We start from the raw sequence: 16,950 nt of genomic DNA, 5'->3' as shown, positions 1-16,950 counted from the left end.
GGGGGAGGGGGGGGGGGGGGGGGGGGGAGAATACGGGAGTGACTGCCACAGTCGACGATGCCATGCTGGGACGGATATGGCAAGAATTCGATTACCGTATTGACGTCTGCAGGGTCACTCATGGCTTGCATATCAAATGTTTGTAAAAAAACTTTCAGAGTTTCTCTTCAAAATGCAGTATGTATGACATCTGTGCAATGCTTAGTTTCTGTGCAATAAATAATTGAATGTGATCCTGGACTTTATGTACACTCTGTATACAATATGTACAAGAACCAGAGGCGAACAATGGAAGATCAAGAAAAAAGTGCTCAGATTAAAAAGGGTGCCAGACAGGAATGTAGTTTTTCACCTCAAATGTTCAATCTACACATCAAAGAAGCAATGACAGAAATAAGAGAAAGATTCACGAGTGGGATTCAGATTCAAGGTGAAAGGATACTCCTCATTACTTTTGTCTTTCTTACATTTACTCTCAATCCATATTCTGTAATTCCTCTTCACTTTCGCTGAGGATAGCAATGTCATCAGTGGACCTTATCATTGATATCCTTTCACCGAATTAACTAGTGGCTAGATAGGATGGCTGTTGATGAGAACATCAATGATTCCCTGACGTATAGGTATTTGCATTTGTGATGCCGTCACCTCCATAGATAGTTGCACTTAGTTTTCCTGAGATTGGTAGCTAGGTGGGCAGCTGGTAACTCTGTATGGAGACCGGGAATGGTTACACCATGTTGGGAAGTGACCTTTTCCAGGGTACATTGATGGGCTTCGTCCGGCAGGCTGCAGGTCAACTATAATGATCAGCAGTTGATCAACATGAATAGAACTGTTGTGATGTTTGGCATCTGGCAGTGTAGTAGTCGGTAAAAATTTGCCTTCGTTCTCAGTAGCAGCATACATGTCCAGGATGTCTACAGTGGAAACACACTGGTGTGTTATCTCCTGGCCTCCAAATGTCTGTTCTTATGCAAGGTACTGTACTTGGCAGAGGAGTTCGTTGCACCTGGATTGATCAGATGCTGGATTCCTGTTTGATGGTTGCGACATAAATCTGTGTTGGCAGAGTCCAATCTTCATGGTGGAGGTTGGTGCTGAAGACCAACACACCACTTCTTGGGTCAACAGTCACAGCAACTATTTCTTGTGTATTCAGCCTGATGATTCTGGCTGCCACATACTGCTGCTATATCCTTTCTCTTACTATCTGGCATATGAGAGACGTCAGCCCATGGTGGTTTTCCACAACTGCCACGGGACCACATTCAGGAGTTAAGTCATACATCCTTCACGTGTCTCATTATTGCTGCATTTCCTTGATTCATTGGTACTGGTTTATCAATTCTTCTGTCATTCTGACATCCTTTGGCACAAGAGATTGGTACACGTCGTCTGCGACTCCTTTCATCATGTGCGAGATTTTGTTGGCTTCTGTCATATTCGGATTCATGATAGGGCCAAAAAATTCTGTTATGCATAAATGTTTTCATTCTCTATGAAGTTAGGTCCTTTTTGTCACTTCTTCAACCACTGAGCAGAGTAGTAGTTGATTGTTGCCAAAGATTTTCTTCAGTTCGGCCTAGAATTTGTCCCAGCTATTGGGCTGCTCTTTGTTGTACTCAAACCACTGCTGTGCTGACCAAGTAAAAATATGCATTCATCAAAGAATGTCATCCCAAGCTGTTGTATTTGGCTACTCAATGCTACCCTTTCAGCTATTTCTAAGTCCACTCAGTATCTCTGGAAATCACTGATTGATGCCTTATGTGCAGCTGAGTTATTGCTGTTATACGTATCTTAGGAAGATGTACTGCTTGTATTTTGGTTCCTGTCCTTTCACTGCCTAACTGCAGCCATAGTGCTGTAGATCTTTGAAGTACATGGTGTCTTCACTGAACAATGTCACATCAAAACTACAATCCATTCTAAATGTGAAAGCAGGTTCATCAATGAAGTACAACAACCAGAACTGAAAGCATATTTATTACGGACACCAAGATCCAGCCAGAACAGAAATGATCAATTGGATGGAGAGTGCAGCTATTTATACAAAAATCTAATAGTCCAGAATTTACAAACATCAAGATCAAGAACCTCCTGGAAATTATATATACTAAATAACAAATGATTGTTGGTGGTCGAGTTTTAACTGGCATCCTGCAGCACGCCAGCCAGTAATACTCACCACCACACTGCACTGCACATATCACAGCTTGCAGTAATATTTACAACAGGTGGGCATAAAGTAACCTCCCCTTCAAAAACACACACACACACACACACACACACACACACACACAGTAAACAACTAATCTCCAAGAACGTAGTAACTGTGCCTAGTTTTGAATGCATTAAAAGGAATCTGAAATCCGCAAGAAACTCATAAAATTAACTACAATCAGCACAAAGCATCAGAAAGTATGTGCCAAGTATGCAGACATAATCAGTTCCTTTTGAACTTAAACACATTAGGTTACAACTTATTTCTCATCTTAACGGAAGGCCTAGAATTTTTCCCAGCTATTGGGCTGCTCTTTGTTGACCTCAAACCACTGCTGTGCTGGCCAAGTACAAATATACATTCATCAAAGAATGTCATCCCACCCTGTTGTATCAATGATATAATTATGCCTCTGCGACTGTGAAGCATATATATTACAGATTTTATTATTATTATTATTATTATTATTATTACTTAATTACATTTTCTAATTTGTATTGGAAAATTCACTGCGACTTTTAGTTACCAGGAAATATGGAAGTAACAGCATTAAAAATAACAAGCTCGCAGTTTATAGCATGACATTCTGATGTCACTACATGCTCGCAACTTGGAGCACTAGCATTGCTTCAGTTGTCGAAAGGTTACATTTTTCTGCCCTATACAGTTCTGCGACTGTTTGTTTGTTGTAGACTGTGGTTTGAGTCTAGATATGTATAGTGGTACAAGTATTCCTATACTTCCACACACCAGGTGAGCACCAACCACGTGGGAAGCACAATAACAACAATCAGCTTGCATAATATAAAAACTACAAACAAAATATACACCATAGTGAATTGCTTGTGTAGCTACAATGATAGTATTCCAATTATGGTGACCATTAAATTAAGTAGATACTAACTAGATTTCTGCTAGGCCTTCCTATGAGGCCATTTTGAATCATTTCATATTTTACATGTACTTACCAAAACTGTGTCCTTTATGGTCCTCAGATAATCAACAAATGTACGAAATCCGTACTTTTGAAATGGAAATTCACGTCCTTCCTGCCTCGAAAAATCATTCGCAAGTTCACGCACTGTCATTTGCTTGGGGGATGAAATGAGCAGTCCTCGCAGAATTGATTTAAGTTCTGCTTTCTCTGCCTCCATGATAGCACACTGTAAAAGTAACAAAACATGACTAAAAGAATGATATATGTATGCCAAGTGTCTGTTTAAGGAAATAATGATTACACTGATTTGGAAAATCTAAATAGACTGTTCACCTCTACATTTACATAATTTTGCTGACACTTGTCATGACAGTGACACAAGCAGCTGATTAACTTTGGTACAGTTGTAATAAAATGCAGTTTTTGAAAAATCTACTGTCCACCAAGTCTGTCACATCTGCTCCCTGCATTGGACAGTGACAGACTAACTTTATAATTTTCCTAGATGAGCTGAGACAATTTGTTAGCTTTATTTGACTTCAACCAACTTAATGAAGTCTCTGTACAGTGAGGCTTGGTGGTTTAGTCGCGAAATACCACACTGCAGATCCAAAGGTCTTGCACTGTGACCACCGGGCAGGCCTGGGATTACTATTTGTCACTTATTTCGCCTCTGTCACTGCCAATGAAAAAAAATACTGAACTGAATCAGGGTTTGTAGTCCATGTTAAACTACAGAGCCTCCTATAACTGACTGGCTTAGTCAGCTCTAAGTTTGAAGGAAGATAAGAGCATATCACCTCCAACTGAGCCTTGCCTAATACACTACTGTGGTGCTCAAACCAGTTTTCGTGTTCCTGACACTTTTATCTTTTAATGTGTACAGTGTGTGGATCAAAGACAGATCCTAGTGACCACTATCTAAAATAGTTTCTTAATATTAAGTTTATTCTTACCCACCTCTTCAAACAGTTAGATAATAATAGTGTCCATACTTGCAGTGATGTGTTGAAAGGACCAAACTGCTGATTCATCTGTTTTCTCAATGATGGGAACATCAAAAAAAGCAAATTCTTCTGAAAGGAATGAGATAGGTAGCCGAACTGATCCTTACAATGTACATATCAGATGGGAAGAAAAGTAGGAGAAGGGAAGAATAAAACCAGTTATAAAAGAAGAGTAAAGCACCACAAATTAGCAGGAAATATGCTAGCTGTAAAACAGCTGAAAGTCCTCTGGGCATACCTAATAGCAGGACGCCTTACATGTCCGACAAGCAGGTCCACAGTCACTGCATAAGACCAGTAAATAGGGTCACTCAAATGGAGGAACGAAGTGAAGCAGCACAGAAATATTAAATGATGTCTGTGGTACTCAGTCAATTGCTGAATAAAGAAATGTCTTCATCCCACATCTGACATGCCCTCTTAATCTCGTTATGGCCACTTTACTCAACTACAAAGTTTCCTCTTTACTATATTTTTGCTATAACTTCTTTTATCATGCTATTGCAGGAAACATTATCAGCCCTCATGTGATAGAGCGATCCTCAAATGCAATTCTAAGTTTATTTTCCAAATCACATTGAACTACAGTGGATAAAAACCGGCCCCGACTACAGACTGCTCGCCAATTACACATGAACTGCTGCTCACCACGAGAAGATACAACAACAAATAGATAAACACATAATAATTAGATAATAGAAGTAACAAATAAGCTAATGCAAAGGTCCATATTTATAGAAATGATCTTGTCTTTTACATTACATTGTGTGTTAAAAGTGACCAACTCGTGTTTCGATGCACTTTTACACGCAACCCTAACATGTTAAAAACTTTGTGGAACTGCCAAAATCAGTTCTCAAAATTTCATTACATGTATTATCCTCCAAGTCTTCCAATGATATTGTGTTATTTGCAATCATTTTTCCTTTTATACTGCCCACAGTTAAAAACCATAAGTGGTTAGCTTCAGCAAACAGAGAGGCCAAAATCCTTTTAAGACAGTCCTTTCTTCTAAGAATCTATCATGAATTTGTGAGACTGAAATGCGTGAAGTGTGACAGGTCGCCTCATCCTGTTGAGAGACAGCATGTGTACAATCAAGGAGGGTCAACTGTGCACAAAATTCCTCAAAGACTCGTGCATATACAGCAGTGTTTACCGTTGTTTCAAGAAATATACGACTTACAATTCAACTTGCTGGCATGACACACCACACTTTTTTTTGTTTGTTTTGCAGTGAAGAGGTTTCATCATTAAACGAACAGGAATTGTTTGTTGACTAGTATCTGGTGTTCTGGGAGTTCGTATGTCCCGTCAGATAGAACAAGGTTTCATCACTCATGAAATACAACACAACAGCGGATCCAACATTCCACTCTCAATTGTTTGGCATAGCCACATACCGAAATACACACGATTTGCCTTGCCTTCCTCCTTCAGCTCTTGGAAACATGTCATTTTGTACAGTTTCATCCCTGTATGGTGCAAAAAACATTGACATGACCTACGCAAAAGTTCACTTTTTGCGACAATGTGTGTGTCAACTTCTGTGGACACTGTATCATTTGTGCTAAAATATCCATGATCACAGCAGGTGTACAAATGGAAAAGGCACTATTCTTTTTTGCATTTGTAACTGACCCTGTAGTACACCACTATGTTACCAAATCATACACTCTTTTCTTTGCTGGTATAGAAATGCCAGGAAACTTCTTCACGAAAATGTCCCGCATTTCCTTAAACGAACCTGTATATATGTATGTCTCCACTATTGTGATTCTTTCTTGTAAAGGAAAGATCATGCTGAGATATTTACTTCATACATCATAACCAAGCCTTTATACTGACAATACAAAATGTTGTCACAATTGGTTTGAAACAACAGATAGCAGTGGTGGGCGACAATTGGCAGTCTAGTACTCAGGGCCAGTATTTTGTACGCCACCCTGTATTATCTGCAACTCTCATGGTATTTTGTAAATGCTGGGAGTTCTGAGGCCTATGTGATCTTTCACAGACCTCGTGAGTAGGTACATGTTAGCTGGAGGCCTGAAGAGTGATTTGATGTCATATCTCTTCAGGATCTGACCGATCTTCCCTGTCACTGAAGCAAAGAATGGCAAAAACTCAAGTTTTTTTTTATTCTCTTCCTTGATAGTGTTCTGCCCGTGGATACCTCTTAAAATTTCATGCCATATTTATTTGTTTTCGAAAAAAATTCTCACAGAAGACTGGTTTAGTTCTTGAGGCAAGTGTTCCATATTTGAAACTGCTTGGGGTGATGAACTGTACTTCTTAGAACAAAGACTGGGTGGTGGAGGCAGAATGCGTGCAGATAGATACCAGTGTGTATCAGTACATTTTTGGTACAAACTGTTGCTGAGAAACACATGGGGTTTGCAGCAAATGAGGATGTCACCTCAAAATAATGACGAAGGCATATGAACTAGTCAAGTGGTCTTTTGATGGAGGAGAGTGTTATCCACAATCTCCTCCCTCAGGCAACTACATGACTTACGTTTTATGGTCTGCCCAAGATACAAGACGATGACACACCTATGGCACATCGTTAAGCCCATTCTACGGTCAGTGTGTAGACTGGCAAAACATCTTGTCAGTCAACTTACTATGCATGTGGGCTACTGCACACATTACTTAATAAATACAGAAAATTTTGTCAGACAAATTAAGAGCCTGTGTTTTGGAGAAAGTGATGTTACAGTCAGCTTCAATCAAGTCTCAATATTTATACATGTTCCCATCAAAGACTTGACAGATCTGCTCTCTTAGCTCTTTGACAGTGTGGTGGTAGATCTGCTCCAGCAACCCCTGACCTATTTTGTTTATGTCAGAAATTATTTCAATAATATGGATAGCATTGCAATGGAGAGCTCATTATCTACGAACAAGAGCCCATTAGTTGTGAAGAAGAGCCTTCTCGTGAAGAAGAGCCTTCAGAGATGTGGAACAATTTAAACTATACATTAACTGATAGAAGCTTTCACTGCAGGTTGCTTCTGTTGAGTATGCCACCAACCAATCATGACTAGTGTCAACCTACTCACATTACTACAGGAATTCACTGTTATTTTGTAATATATTTTTTATATGTGAATACCAACTATTTTGGGAAAAAAATCCAGTGGTTTGCTTCTCACATTATTCTGTTACAGTCTTTTCTAATATTCCATTCTACGCTTTTATGTAATTTTACTGATTTCAGAGAATGCTATCATATGTCAACATACTGGAAAAATTAAAAATCTATACATTATCTAAATATGAATGGTTTTTACTTTGCTTCTGAATAGTTTCAGATTTCCATTTTTCCTTCCCACACTTCGAATGGCAGCATGTTATAGAATATAAAATTCATTTTCAATTCCTAGACAGAGTTGCATAATTGACATGGAAATTACAGAATGAGATTTTCATTCTGTAGTGGAGGGTGCCGACATGAAACTTCCTGGCAGATTAAAACTGTGTGTACCTTTGGAAGGTAGGAGACGAGGTACTGGCAGAAGTAGTGCTGTGAGGACAGGGCATGAGTTGTGCTTGGGTAGCTCAGATGGTAGAGCACTTGCCTGTGAAAGGCAAAGCTCCCGAGTTCGAGTCTCGGTCTACATCTACATCTACATTTATACTCTGCAAGCCATCCAACGGTGTGTGGTAGAGGGCACTTTACGTGCCACTGTCATTACCTCCCTTTTCTGTTCCAGTTGCGTATGGTTCGCGGGAAGAACGACTGTCAGAAAGCCTCCGTGCGTGCTCTAATCTCTCTTAATTTTACATTCGTGATCTCCTCGGGAGGTATAAGTAGGGGCAAGCAACATATTTGATACCTCATCCAGAAACGCACCCTCTTGAAACCTGGCGAGCAAGCTACACCGCAATGCAGAGCGCCTCTCTTGCAGAGTCTGCCACTTGAGTTTGCTAAACATCTCCGTAACACTATCACGGTTACCATATAACCCTGTGACAAAACGCGCCGCTCTTCTTTGGACGCTCTTCTTTGGATCTTCTCTATCTCCTCCGTCAACCCAATCTGGTACGGATCCCACACTGATGAGCAATACTCAAGTATAGGTCGAACGAGTGTTTTGTAAGCCACCTCCTTTGTTGATGGACTACATTTTCTAAGGACTCTCCCAATGAATCTCAACCTGGTACCCGCCTTACCAACAATTAATTTTATATGATCAGCCCACTTCAAATCGTTCCGCAAGCATACTCCCAGATATTTTACAGAAGTAACTGCTACCAGTGCTTGTTCCGCTATCATATAATCATACAATAAAGGATCCTTCTTTCTATGTATTCGCAATACATTACATTTGTCTATGTTAAAGGTCAGTTGCCACTCTCTGTACCAAGTGCCTATCCACTGCAGATCTTCCTGCATATCACTACAATTTTCTAATGCTGCAACTTCTCTGTATACTACAGCATCATCCGCGAAAAGCCGCATGGGACTTCTGACACTATCGACTAGGTCATTTATATATATATTGTGAAAAGCAATGGTCCCATAACACTCCCCTGTGGCACGCCAGAGGTTACTTTAACGTCTGTAGACGTCTCTCCATTGATAACAACATGCTGTGTTCTGTTTGCTAAAAACTCTTCAATCCAGCCACACAGTTGGTTTGATATTCCGTAGGCTCTTACTTTATTTATCAGGCGACAGTGCGGAACTGTATCGAACACCTTCCAGGAAGTCAAGGAAAATAGCATCTACCTGGGAGCCTGTATCTAATATTTTCTGGGTCTCATGAACAAATAAAGCGAGTTGGGTCTCACACGATCGCTGTTTCCGGAATCCATGTTGATTCCTACAGAGTAGATTTCGGGTTTCCAGAAACGACATGATACGCAAGCAAATAACATGTTCTAAAATTCTACAACAGATCGACGTCAGAGCTATAGGCCTATAGTTTTGCACATCTGCTCGATGACCCTTCTTGAAGACTGGGACTACCTGTGCTCTTTTCCAATCATTTGGAACCTTCCGTTCCTCTAGAGACTTACGGTACACGGCTGTTAGAAGGGGGGCAAGTACTTTTGCGTACTCTGTGTAGAATCGAATTGGTATCCCATCAGGTCCAGTGGACTTTCCTCTGTTGAGTGATTCCACTTGCTTTTCTATTCCTTGGACACTTATTTCGATGTCAGCCATTTTTTCGTTTGTGCGAGGATTTAGAGAAGGAACTGCAGTGCGGTCTTCTGTGAAACAGCTTTGGAAAAAGGTGTTTAGTATTTCAGCTTTACACGTGTCATCCTCTGTTTCAATGCCATTATCATCCCGGAGTGTCTGGATATGCTGTTTCGAGCCACTTACTGATTTAACGTAAGACCAGAGCTTCCTAGGATTTTCTGTCAAGTCGGTACATAGAATTTTACTTTCGAATTCACTGAACGCTTCACACGTAGCCCTCATTACGCTAACTTTGACATCGTTTAGCTTCTGTTTGCCTGAGAGGTTTTGGCTGTGTTTAAACTTGCAGTGAAGCTCTCTTTGCTTTCGCAGTAGTTTCCTAACTTTGTTGTTGAACCACGGTGGGTTTTTCCCATCCCTCACAGTTTTACTCGGCACGTACCTGTCTAAAACACATTTTACGATTGCCTTGAACTTTTTCCATAAACACTCAACATTGTCAGTGTCGGAACAGAAATTTTTGTTTTGATCTGTTAGGTAGTCTGAAATCTGCCTTCTATTACTCTTGCTAAACAGATAAACCTTCCTCCATTTTTTTATATTCCTATTAACTTCCATATTCAGGGATGCTGCAATGGCCTTATGATCACTGATTCCCTGTTCTGCGCTTACAGAGTCGAAAAGTTCGGGTCTGTTTGTTATCAGTAGGTCCAAGGTGTGTTATCTCCACGAGTCGGTTCTCTGTTTAATTGCTCGAGGTAATTTTCGGATAGTGCACTCAGTATAATGTCACTCGATGCTCTGTCCCTACCACCCGTTCTAAACATCTGAGTGTCCCAGTCTATATCTGGTAAATTGAAATCTCCACCTAAGACTATAACATGCTGAGAAAATTTATGTGAAATGTATTCCAAATTTTCTCTCAGCTGTTCTGCCACTAATGCTGCTGAGTCGGGAGGTCGGTGAAAGGAGCCAATTATTAACCTAGCTCGGTTGTTGAGTGTAACCTCCACCCATAATAATTCACAGGAACTATCCCCTTCTACTTCACTACAGGATAAACTACTACTCACAGCAACAAACACGCCACCGCCGGTTGCATGCAATCTATCCTTTCTAAACACTGTCTGTGCCTTTGTAAAAATTTCGGCAGAATTTATCTCTGGGTTCAGCCAGCTTTCCGTACCTATAACGATTTCAGCTTTGGTGCTTTCTATCAGCGCACACTCTGCCAGGAAGTTTTTGACATGGAAATTGTTACTTCCAGTATGGTGGATGTGAGTAAAATACATCATTTTTAACATTCCTCCAATATTTTTGGTAAATTATTTATTTAGGTCAAGAACAGAATGGGCCAAAGAGGAAAAGCCTTTGACACTGCAATATTTTACTTTCTCTATTACAATTATTTGATTTACACAATCAATGGTCTTGGCCGGAAAACACCAACAGTTAGTTTTCTTCATTCACTGAGTTGTGTGAAAGTAATAACACAACAGGCTATGGTTAAATGCAATATGTAACAGCAAACTACAAAGAATACCTACATCATTTGTTTGGAGACCAGAGACAACATAAACAATCACAGAACTGACACACAACATAAAATGTAGCTGTTTATTTATTGTCCACACAAGAATCTTCCCTGATTTTATTGTAAATTTACATCTACTAATTCCTTGAGACAGTAAGAAAATATAAAGCAATAAATAGTACCCATGAAAAATGCCACATTCATAAATACTGACATAATCGATGTGTCATAAATAAAATCATAATTTAATACGAAATGCCTAATAGATGAAACTGATCTATTGCCCAAAATAAAAAAGGACACAGAAGCCAAATCACATACTCTTTGTCTGTCACAATCTCACATACAGTAAAGAACCACTGCAAAATGCTTCTGTACAAAGTGTTTTCTCATACACTCAAGTGACACATAACTATAATGTGCCTGCCAAATTAGGCACTGAGTGATTTGCTGTTAGAAATATTTGTGTTCTATACACACAAATATCTGAACGCTTTATTGCGCAGTGTTATACTTTTAGAAAGTAACAGCAAGAAAAATGCTTTTATCAGGCACTATGGTACTTTCCAAGTATAAAAAAAAAAAAAAAAAGATTTGTCATGTTATTATGAAAATGTTAAGAGAAGTTACCACTAGACATTGCACTGCAATGCATAAGAATGTATCGTTGCTAAGTAAATTTACCTGTCAGTAGTCTCACATGGGCACCAGTCACACCTGTTTCAGTTATGGTGTATGTCATAACCCAAAAAATAAGTGTGTTATCTTCTGGGCAGTAAGTGTACTACTACATTTAAGAATTACATAGTCTGTTGATATTCACAGCAATGGAGCAGATCCTGCAAGAAATAGAAAGAAAACACAAATTACATCCACAGAATAAAATAACTTATTCGAATCCTACTTGAGGACAGAACCTTGTTTAACACTATTTTGATGCAGAGAAAAGGAGGCATGGATGAATGTATTCGCAATCACAGGACTATTCATAATTGTAAATTTATTGTAAACTGTGGTTTATTGGTCTCATAATGTACATAATCTAAATCATTTGATTCAGGTACAGGACACACGTCAAAATGGTAGAAAAATTTCACCACAAACATAGAATGACTGATGTTAACAAACAGAATTATACATACAATAAAAAAGTATGACAATAAATACCTTGCTCAGATTATCATTTCAATCCCTCTGAATTCTTCTACTGAATAGTAACATTTCTCCCACAGAATCTGCTGTAGCCTTGTTTTTAGAATCTATCACTTAATTTTAAATATGTTTTTGCCCATACCTTGTTATATATTGTCATCTCCATATAACGGGTGACTTTCCCTATTCAACACATTATTAACACAGAAATAATTACCGTACGAGGACCAAACTTGGTAGCCTTAATGTCAAGAACATGGGGAAGAGAAAAAATTCAAGTTAAACACTTTTAATGTGCTGCTATGGTACATCATACCACTGCCGTTACTGCTACAAAAGAGATTCAATATGGTGCTCATCAGTGTCCAAAAGAGTCAAAGTTCAGGACTGCATTCTGCACAGGAGAATGAACCATGTCCGTAGGTATGCTGATTATCTCTCTCAATACGCTGCACATGTGTGAATGCTCCCCTGGTAAATCCCGTCTTTCAGGTAGCCCCACAACCAGGAATCATAGGGAGTGAGATCAGGTGATCATGTCGGCCAAGCATTTGGAAACGATCGGCTGATAATTCGATTGTTTCCAAATGTGTTTCGAAGAAGCAGGTGACCCACATGAGCGATGTACAGTGGGGCTCCATCTTGCATGAAAACTGTTAAGTTCAATGCATCTCTCTCCTGTAGGACTGGTATGAAGTATATCACAGTAAAGCTGGCTAGTCACACTGCATGTATTTGGTCCTTGAGCACCAATCTGTTCAACAATGATGAATATGCTGCACCATACAGTGACACATTCACCCTAAAGAGGAACTCTACGCACAGTGACTGGAGGTGAAGATTCCCACACTCGGCAATTCTGTGTGTTCACTTCACCCGTCAGAGAAAAATTAGCTTCGTATGTCCATTGGACAGTCCCGAGCCAGCCCTCTTCAACTTCAATCCCTGCGAGAAAATGGAGAGCGAGATCTACACGTTGTCGTGTGTCCCGTGGTACAAACTGCTGTAAAATATGGATCTTGTACGGATACCATTTGAGAATGGTTCATAGCACCTTCTCTACAGTGGACTTCAGGATGCTCAACTGTCGTGACACAGCATGCATACTGTCTGACAATCATGAATTGTGCACAGCATTGTCTGCCATTGCAAAAGCAATTTCATCAACCACCCATGGTGCAACCGGTCATCAGCCTCATCCCCGAGAGAAGCCCAGTTCTCTAGTTGATTTGAACTACTTCATCATGCTCTGTGCAGAAGGTGGAGAAAGTGTACCCTTCCGTAATCCTGGCAGCTGACAATATTCTCGAAGTGCAGCTGTAGCATTACTGTTGTTTTGATAATAGGGCTTCGCCGATAATGCCCTGCTCCTTCTATCCAAGCTCACATTGACACGTGAACAAGTGTACAGCGACTGGTCGTGTGTACGAGACTATGAACCACGATGACTTACCACGGCACCTAGTGGCCACAGTTGGAAGTGGATAAGGGCGCTGTCTGACGCATGGAAATCACGCACCCAATACTCTGGACGTTTATGCTACCAAGTTCTGTACTTGTATGGTAATGAGTTTCCATGTTATAGAGTGTTAAGTAGGGAAAGTTTAATTATAACCACCCAGTACTGTGCAGTCCGTGCATATAATTTCAGTCGGTGCACAGGTAGCATAAAATTACTTTTATTTATCATATTATACGTGTGGTTAAAATGATTCTCCTCAAATAGTTTTTGTCTATTGTGTAGGAAAATTATAATCTCTCATAAATGAAGATGGATGCAACAGTTAGGTTTTGCTATTTCCGAAATAACTGGTAACAAGATTCTGTTTGTCACGCAGCACACCTGTATCTTTTAATTTAATCCTACAGCCCTGGGCAAATTTTATAAAGTGAGGCCATAGAACACGATTTTGTACATTAAAGATGATGCTATATGCAGTATAGCGCAGACACTTCAATGTGGGAGACAACTGCAAAAGTAAACTAATGAAGACTTAGTGTGGGAAGAGGAGAGGTGCGGAGTTAACAAGCCCCCGATCCCTCTCCCAGGGCATGCAATCTACACCAGTGATACACACTTCTGTGAAATCAAAGTCAACACATTTTCATAGTGACCGCTGATCCCCTCTCATGTTGTGTAAACCTTACTCAAACCCTGTCATGGACCAGGATTAGCCTTTCCATTCACTTTAAAATATAAATGAAAACAACGAAAACATGCCACAAAAACCAAAATGGGATGCACAAAGTATTTAGTAGCAGGTACTGTGAAACTGCTTGCCGAGGTTGGCAACTGTCATAAACAAGGAAGTTCAGGTCCAATCTCTATTGATGTCTTATGTTATCATAGTTCAAAACATCCCCCCCCCCCCCACCCCCCGCCTAAAACTCTCATGTTAAATTGTCCATACTGCAGCTACCGAGGTACTTCATATGAAAGACAGCTGTGTGCTGAACCCAGTTTTGGACTCTCATTTCTTCATTTTTGTCTAACAAATCAAGTTGTATGTTTATTTATTTGTTTCTAGCTTCTTCATGATCATTCTTGTCACTGACCTACACTAAGCAGGTAGTGAATGATGTAATTTTAACATAAAAGAAAATGATTCATTTTCGGTAAAAATGCACTTATGGAATATACCCCAGTCAACGAACACCACAAAAGGTCACCTCGGGGGGGGGAGGGGGGGGGGGTGTTTAAGAGGGTCATGAACAACACACTAAAATTTCTGACCAGTGACACACGAACATCACATTTGAAGATAATTGCTTCTGTGTTTCTCTTGAAAATCTCTAAAACCAGCTTCTAGCAAAAACATTTCCACGTAAAATCAAACTACATGAAATTTCCTACGAAAAAAAATGTCCTAATCATATTTTCTCTACAACTAATAGTTCCTGCATTACTGGGGGTAGAAAAATAGTAGATTATTAAAAATAGTGTTTTAATGGTACAAAATTCATGTTTACTGTTAAATGAAGTGGGTTGAGAACAAATAATAAATGTGTGCACCATATCCTAGTGCAGTAGAACCTATTAAGGGGTAAGCTGTGTTCTGAGAGTGTGATGGGCTGTGTGGGGGGAAAAGAGGGTAAGGGAGAGGGTATGAAGGGTGGATGTACGTGAGGGAAGGCAGGTCACTGGTCATGTTCATACCTCTTTCCTCCTTTGTAAGTCTGCAAACTGAAGTGTGAGGTGGCAAGTCCCCACCCTCTCTGACCCACTATATCGCAAGAAACAACCACAAGATAAAAAAGTTATACCGATGCTTCTGCAGCTCACCTTATGAATCACCACACAACACAGTGCACACCCAAATTTTCCACAAATCTATTAACACTAAATTGAATACATTGCTAATAATAGTAACGTAAGGAAAGCATATAGACAGATTCTACATAAATCTCTGCACATTGTTTTACATTGCTGGAGGGGAAACTGATCCTCAGTCACCTGGTCAGCAGGTGTAGCATTCTGCCAGGATAGGCGACTTCCACTACCATCACTGCACAATTTTCACTTTACAGGCTGTACCTCCCCAGCATTTCCTATCCAGTTCTTGTAAGTAAGTAGACAAAATAACTTCACTGAGCTCATGTTTATATAGGGTGAAGTGGGGTAAGTGTAACCATGGGGTTAGTGTAACCACGGCTTATGGTGCCTTAAAGAAGCTGTATTTTTACCTCTGACCTATCACAAATGTTAATTTATTCCTTTCTTTGTTATATTTAACCATAAGTTGTCAAATCTGACATAAATTGGTAATTAATTTTTGGACTTGAATTGACGTCTACATTTTCACTTTGCGAGAGAGTGCCATGCTCAGAATTTGGTGGTCTGTCATTTTTGCAGTTTTAAAGATAACTGCACAATTTTTTGGTTACAACCTAACTTTTGCATGATAATTTCAAATATGAGATTTGTTTTACTCTACTGATAAAGCTCTTGGTATGCCAGGCATGATTACACTTACCCCAACTTTTTCCCATGTGGGGCAAGTGTAACCAATCGACTGGGGCAAGTGTAACCAGGGAGGGTTACACTTGCCCCAAACAAACTTACTGGAACATATTTATTTATTTAAGCCGTAACCTTGTTTTTACCATCACACTAGATCAACTAAACTGGCCTTCCTGTACATATGGATACCAGAATACCTGATGAGCTGGAGTTGTAGGTCTACTGAGTTTGTGTGAGATATATTTTATTTTTTATTTAAGTCTACTATATTTTTAAACCACATTTCCTTTTATAAAATACGACACAGAACTGTAAAGAATGCCACCATTTCAATTACAGTACAGTATGTGAAGCATTGTTTGACTGACAACAATGTTGAGCATGATAATTCATCCTGCAGCCAATGGATGTAGCAGTGTTTACGAGTGTGAAATCTACTTGGGACCAAAATAACTCGTCACCAGAGACATCATCAAGGGGTAAAAATTAGCAAACGTGACTTTTCCAATCTCCTCACTGCTGTATGGAATGAAACACCACCTGAATTGTCGAAAAGTGGTTTTCAAAAAGCAGGAATATTCCCTTACAGTAGGAAGTAATTGATAAAACGGTAATACAGCCATAGACTGTGTGGAAGCTACGTCTCTAACAGAAAGTACTCAGATTTTTGGGAAGCTTCCAGCTGAACAACCTCCAGAATTTTATAGGCCTACATCTACTGAGCCCTGCAGTTTTCCCAGTATCATAGTTCTTTCTCAACCATTCCCAAGCTAACCAATGTTTCATTATGTTCTGGAACTTCTGATTTGTCATTTGAAAGCTTATTATTGGAAACAGTCCGACAGTGTAGTCCCACTGGTAAAACAAAGAAGAAAAGGATTGCACCAGGAGCTGAAGTTATCACTTTTCAAGATGCCATCCATAAAGAAAAAGATTTTAAAGGAAACGAGAATAATAAGGAGAAAGCAAAACAAAAA

The 16,950-nt window shown here is 39.7% G+C and overlaps 1 protein-coding gene across 1 annotated transcript in view; it reads right to left on the bottom strand.

The window, feature by feature from the left end:
- LOC124775120 overlaps positions 1-16,950 on the bottom strand; it is a 302,473-nt gene that overhangs the window by 263,574 nt on the left and 21,949 nt on the right. Inside the window, exons 2-3 of the mRNA XM_047249959.1 lie at positions 11,545-11,699; positions 3,196-3,390 (exon numbers count right to left, since the gene is read on the bottom strand). Of these exons, the coding sequence (XP_047105915.1) occupies positions 3,196-3,381 (186 nt within the window). The 5' untranslated portion in view covers positions 3,382-3,390; positions 11,545-11,699. The remainder of the gene's footprint in view (positions 1-3,195; positions 3,391-11,544; positions 11,700-16,950) is intronic.

The sequence above is a fragment of the Schistocerca piceifrons genome, chromosome 2 (assembly GCF_021461385.2).
Source record: "Schistocerca piceifrons isolate TAMUIC-IGC-003096 chromosome 2, iqSchPice1.1, whole genome shotgun sequence".
Taxonomy (NCBI): Eukaryota; Metazoa; Arthropoda; class Insecta; order Orthoptera; family Acrididae; genus Schistocerca; species Schistocerca piceifrons.
The sequence above is the reverse complement of the archived record's forward strand: the minus strand, read 5'-3'. Positions and strand labels throughout refer to the sequence as shown.